The sequence below is a fragment of the Condylostylus longicornis genome, unplaced genomic scaffold, assembly GCF_029603195.1.
Source record: "Condylostylus longicornis isolate FDR11 unplaced genomic scaffold, ASM2960319v2 ptg000080l, whole genome shotgun sequence".
NCBI classification, from domain to species: domain Eukaryota; kingdom Metazoa; phylum Arthropoda; class Insecta; order Diptera; family Dolichopodidae; genus Condylostylus; species Condylostylus longicornis.
Genome location: NW_026578048.1, coordinates 4,305,123 through 4,311,122, shown reverse-complemented (window position 1 = coordinate 4,311,122; position 6,000 = coordinate 4,305,123). Strand labels below are relative to the sequence as shown.

Below are 6,000 nucleotides of genomic sequence, written 5' to 3'. Positions count from 1 at the left end.
GAATAATTTCTTTGAATGCTTTTTGTGTAAATTTACATGTTTACTGGTAAAATATTTTGAAAAATGTAATTATGTTTGTGAAAAATCATTAACTGCATAATAATAATAAGACATATTATAGGATATTAAATGGACTATAGGAAGCTTGTTTGTAGGTACGAAATCAATCGAATTTTTTAAACTTTTAATGATAATACCGTTTGGTTGTTTAGGGTAAGCTAAATATGAATTATTGCAATAGTTCGCGGAATTTATTAATCGAAATTCTGGATATTGAATTAGAAAAGAAAACAATTAAAGCAATTTCTAAAATGGCATTATGAAAAATATTTTGTGCGAAAAGAAACGTAGTTTAACAGTTCGTATGTAATATATGTAAGTACATCCAGAAGTATACATTTAATTTACGTACGCAGAATTTTTTTAAATGCTCAGAAGCTTGTTAATACAAGTAAGTATGTATTTACATAATTTTCTGATCTGAAAAACCATAGTTTACCATGAATTTTTTGTATAAAAAGATTCAAATTAAAAGTAAGCATTTCAATTTTATTCATACTTTTTATATTTATAATTGAAAAAACAAATTTCGTCTATCTGAACTGAAATTTAAAACAATTTATATGTATGTGTGTAGGTATTTTGGCGCAGTAAAACATAAAATTATCTTGAACAATGCCTAGATCAAACAAAATATGTGATACTTTAGAAACTACATTAGGAATTATAAAACCGGATGGCATATGTAGACGTGATAAAATATTACGTAAAATTAAAAGAAATGGTTTTTATATCCTTTATAATAAAAAATTTCAATTATCTCCTGAATTGGCAGCGGATTTCTTAAAAGAAAAGGAAAACGATCCAAATTTCAATATATTTGTGTATAATTTATCAAATGGTCCAATAGAAGTATTAATTTTATCTAAAGAGAATGCAATTAATGATTTTCTTGCATTAATTGGACCAGAAGAACCGAGTAAAGCAAGATGTTATTCTCCAAATTCAATTCGTGCTGAATTTGGAAGTCTTGAAAATGATTACTTAAATGCTATACATGGTAGTTGTAATAAAAATAGTGCACGCAAAGAAATTCACTTTTTTCATCCAGATTTCATATATGAACCAATAGAACGAATTGAATCAATTGATGACATAGTATACAAGTATCCGGAATTTTTTTCTACCTTAATTGAAGGTTTACATAATATGACAAAAGAGAAACCTGATGAACCAATAATATGGCTATCAAAATGGTTATCAGATAACAATAAAAATATTCCAACTATAATGACAACTTCCGAGTCGAAAATAAATGAAAAAACTAACTATTCAAAAGAATCTTCTTCAACATCAGTTTGCAACTCATTCGAATCTGATTCGATTTCATCAATTTTGAATTCAGTGATTGGTTCAACGACAACATTTAGCAATAATACTGTGTTACAAGTAGACCAACAAAATGATGAATCATCATTAGGTAATGTAATACATGATATTGGGACTTGTGTTGCCAGTATACATAATCCGTGCATATGTCCCAAATGTAAAAAAATAATTAAAGTTCCAAATTTTGATATGAATACTTCACCAAATAGCAATGAAGAAGCAAAAGAAGTGTTTTCTCCCGAAGATTCTAAAAAGTCTCAAAAGCTCAATCAAGTGTAATTTGAATTTGTAAGAAATCTTCATCGATTTTATAAGTTTTAAATTTATATCAAAATATGAAATAATTGATAAATATGAAATTCCACTTTGAGTTATAGTTTAAAAAATTATTAAGAATTTTTAAGAATTGTCATTGTTTTAAGAGTTCTCACGAATTTAAAATTTCCGAAGAAGGATACTTTTATATTTCTTATATCTCAAGTGGTAAATTAATACAGTAGATTTGGAAATTAAAACAGTAGATTTTTTCTAATTGGTTTTTTTTCTGCACTTTTCTTTATAATTCGAGCATACAAAGCTTCTTAAACGAGTATATAAAACTTGTTAACTGCGCAAAATGTTGAAAAAGTTGAATGACCCAAATCCGAATCTAAAGATATAATATGCATCCTTATAAATTTGAATCATTCAAGAATTAAAATTGTATTATTGAATAAGCCGTGTTGGCGTTAGGTCTGTAATATATGCTATATAAACATCAACATGCAAGGATGCATTTCAAATTTTTGTGTAGGGAAACAAGAGTAAATACTAGAATCTGGTAAATTAGCAAAAAAGAATGAATTTTAAAGTGCTGTTTTCAATTTCCATCTTTGTTTCGGGTCCCACCACTTAATTACATTCACGCGTAATATATTATTTTTAACATCTAAGAAATTTTGAAGTGCATTTTTACATTCTGTTTATGTTTATTAGCTTTAGACTTAAAATTGTTGCAATGCTCCACTTACAAATTACGTGTAAATAATTAAACTTTATTTTTAATTTTACACCCTCTTATAAATTCATTTTCTTCTCTCCTGTACTTGGTATTGTACAAAAGAGACTATGAATTAAAATGCGCAAGATTCATGAACTTTTTTGAAGTTAAATGAAAATTTTACATAAAATTTATATTTAAAAATAAATTTAAATATTTATTGATAATTACAAATTTTACTATACAATGAATTTCATAGACTAGAAAAGAAAAAAAAAATATTACATTATTTAAAAATTTTAGAAATTTCATATTACATTCTGATAATATTAACTACATTATTTCATATATATATACATACAATCATAGGTACATTTTTATCTTACATTCAATATTATTCTCAAATTACATAATGTTAATTTTATTTTAATATTAGATATACATTTACGTACGTATATATCTACATCTTTATATTGAAATTAAAATATACAAATTGTTTATTTGATAATATTCACATGCTTACATACATAATTATATATATATTGTTTTACATATTGTTGTAAATGTAGTCACATTATTGTTTAGCATCACATCGAGTTTTATAGGTCATATTTTTATAAAATTTAATAATTTTTTCATAATTTTTATATTTAGGTACATATAATTATAATAAATTAAATTAATGCCGAATTTAGAAGAATAATAGGTACAAAGAGTACATATTTGGATTATTGGCAGGTTGCGTACTTCAAACAATAAAAAAAATCAATTAATAATTTTTTCCAAAAATTTTAAAGGAAATTGCAAAGTTTCAAAATTGAAGAATATGGCATTCAAAGTTGATAAGTACGGTATTGCATTGTTGCAAATTTTTACAAGATTCGAGATTTTTTTTAAGGGGAATAAGAAAATAAAATTAATCGCAAACGCTTTCGAAAAGAGAATTGCCAACTTCTCTTCTCTAAAATGTAAGACAAAATATGAAATTTGTGTTCTTTCTTTCTCAAAGTACATATTTTGTTATTTCTTTAATAGGTCCAATAGTAAAATCTCACTATGTATAGACAACTGTATATATATAGACAATTTTCATTATAGGTCATAAAATACTATTTCAGAATTGACGGAAGGGATATTCTAATTTAGAGAATATATGTATATGAAAAAATATAAAGTAGCTATAATTAAATTCGGCATAATCTTCTTTTTTTTTTTTAGTTTTATGTAAGAAACCGCTGATAATTTGTTATTTTAATTTAATTATAAAACCACATAATATTTATATTTTATCTCATATAAGTATCGTACACATATTATACATGTATAGAATAAAATTACATTATTATATTATTAATTTATCATGTATATAGATTGTACATAATATAAAATTATATAATTTATTTATTTTACACAAAATCAGTATTATCTAACATGGCAACAGCTTCTGGAATTTTATCTTGTTTACTGCATAACATTGAATGATTTGAATGGTTGGAATGATTTGATTCAAGTATAGTATTATGTTCTTCTTGCATTTGAGTTGGACTTCCTGTAGTTGTACCAATTTGATGTGTTGTTAAATTTGTTGCTGGCATTGTTAAACTTGCTTTATATTTTAATGCTTTCTGTTTGCATATACCAAATCTAAAAATGAAAAGTTTGATTTTGATTTTTATTATCATTATGTTTTAAAGAATAAAAGAAAAAAATATATTTCATTTATGTATATTAAATTGTATTTAAATTTTGTAAGAAATATAACAAATTTTTTTGTTTTTTCTCTTCCTCGCAACTTACTTCGATAATAACGCATATAAATCTTTACGATATTGAGCAGTTAAAAGAGCATACAAATATGGATCAGCACATGAATTCAAAGGATAAAAGAATACAAGTAATATTTTTGATTTTGTTACATTAATCAATGGATAACCGGCAATTGCTGTTAAACCAAAGAATGCAATTGGAGCCCAACACGAAAAATTTGTAAATACCTGAAAAAAAAAAAAACGAGAATCAATTAAGTAAATCAATATTGGATGCTGTTTAAAATTGAAGTGAAAATTTATATAATGGATACAAAACTTACAAGTAATGCCATTTTTTTTGCAACTGTCATTTCACCTATAGATTGATTTCTTGATCTTCTGGTATCAGTACCAAGTGAAAAATAAATTTGAGTGTAACAAATAGCAATTATGAAAAATGCTGCTCCATTAATACCTAATATTGAAACTAAATAAGCAACATCAGCATGATCACGTACTTCCATTGGTAAGCAAATACTATGTAAATATAAGAAAATTTAAATAACTTTTAAATTAAATTTTTCCATTAATATGATTTTTTTTTGTAGAAATAAAATTAAAGAATAAAAATAAAATCTCATTGACAAATTATGCACTTCTTAGTTTCGAGAAACTATTAGTTTTTGTCATAAGTACAAAAAATTATCGTTTAAAGTTACAATAATTGAAAAAAATATAAAAAGTACAATAATTGAAGAAAATAAAAAACAAGATCTACGCAAAAAGTTGTACAGGAAATTCAATTTTGTTAAAAGTAAATTAAATTTTCGGCAATTAAAAATTAGAAATATTAAGGAATAAGAACAATCCTGCAACCTTTCATAAATTCATAGATTATAAGGACTTTATTATTTGATTACCATGTTCTTAAAATACCTAAATAAAATAAACAATATATGTACCTTATATTGTTATTTTTTGGAAATATTCAAAATAATATTCTACACTAATAAACTTATGCAATTCGAGAAACACTTGAATTGGAAAAAGGACTGATTTTAATTGCTCATTAAAATATTTTTAAAATTTTTTTCTTATGAAATATCGAAAATGGAATCTTCTTTGGTATTTCAATGTTAACATTGATTCAATGTTGAATTAAAAATGATAAAAAAGAAGTAGATTGGTAAATTTTAAAAAATAAAGAAAAATACTTTTGTTTAAGAACAGTAAAAGAAGACTCAGAAGGAGTTCAGAAACTAAAATTCTTTTTATATTAAAAAAATTATTTTAAGAAATGTTTATACTTCGGGGGGAATTTGATTTTTATAGCGAACAATAGCATTATTGGGAAAATGTAAAGAGGATGAAAAAAAAAACTTAATTTTTCTTTTGAAATTTATACTTTTTGGATAAGTATAGGTTTTAAAATAATATTTTTGTAATATGTTATACGCTTTAGGGGAATATCTATCAAGCTAGAATGACTATTAGCATTACAGTATGCTAAATGAAATTTCAATGAAAATGGAATTTTGAGAAAAATTTTATTAAAAACTTTTTGTAAGAAATGACCTTCAATTTTTGTTGATGGTAAATTTCAAAAAAATTATCTGCCTGTTTAGAAAATTTCTAAACAATTTCATGGTAAAAATTTAAAATTTTACCTATACGAATAGGCTTTAGTGATGGTAATATTAGTGTAGAATAAAAATTTATTGTGTCCCACTTCTCCTGCTAGTTATACTTCTTTAAAATAAAAAAAAATTAAAATTTTGATGAACTGTAATGAAAAACTTACATTTTTACGAACCAAAAGTGATATGAAAAATTTGATGCAGAAATGTCAGAAATGAGTTTTTTTACAATAAAATATTTTTAAAT

General features: G+C 24.0%; 2 protein-coding genes across 2 annotated transcripts in view; one reads left to right on the top strand and one right to left on the bottom strand.

The window, feature by feature from the left end:
• Window positions 1-675: 675 nt before the first annotated feature.
• LOC129612974 (nucleoside diphosphate kinase homolog 5) lies at window positions 676-1,668 on the top strand. The gene has a single exon (XM_055526837.1). The coding sequence runs from the start codon at window positions 676-678 to the stop codon at window positions 1,666-1,668; it is 993 nt and encodes a 330-aa protein (XP_055382812.1).
• Window positions 1,669-2,892: 1,224 nt separating this feature from the next.
• The window catches only part of LOC129612973 (lutropin-choriogonadotropic hormone receptor), a 41,289-nt gene continuing 38,181 nt past the window's right edge, over window positions 2,893-6,000 (bottom strand). Inside the window, exons 15-17 of the mRNA XM_055526836.1 lie at window positions 4,458-4,653; window positions 4,166-4,362; window positions 2,893-4,012 (exon numbers count right to left, since the gene is read on the bottom strand). Coding sequence (XP_055382811.1) covers window positions 3,775-4,012; window positions 4,166-4,362; window positions 4,458-4,653 — 631 coding nt within the window. The 3' untranslated portion in view covers window positions 2,893-3,774. The remainder of the gene's footprint in view (window positions 4,013-4,165; window positions 4,363-4,457; window positions 4,654-6,000) is intronic.

Coding starts and splice junctions, on each gene's coding strand:
- LOC129612974 (XM_055526837.1), top strand. CDS start 676: ATGCCTAGATCAAACAAAATATGTGATACTTTAGAAACTACATTAGGA.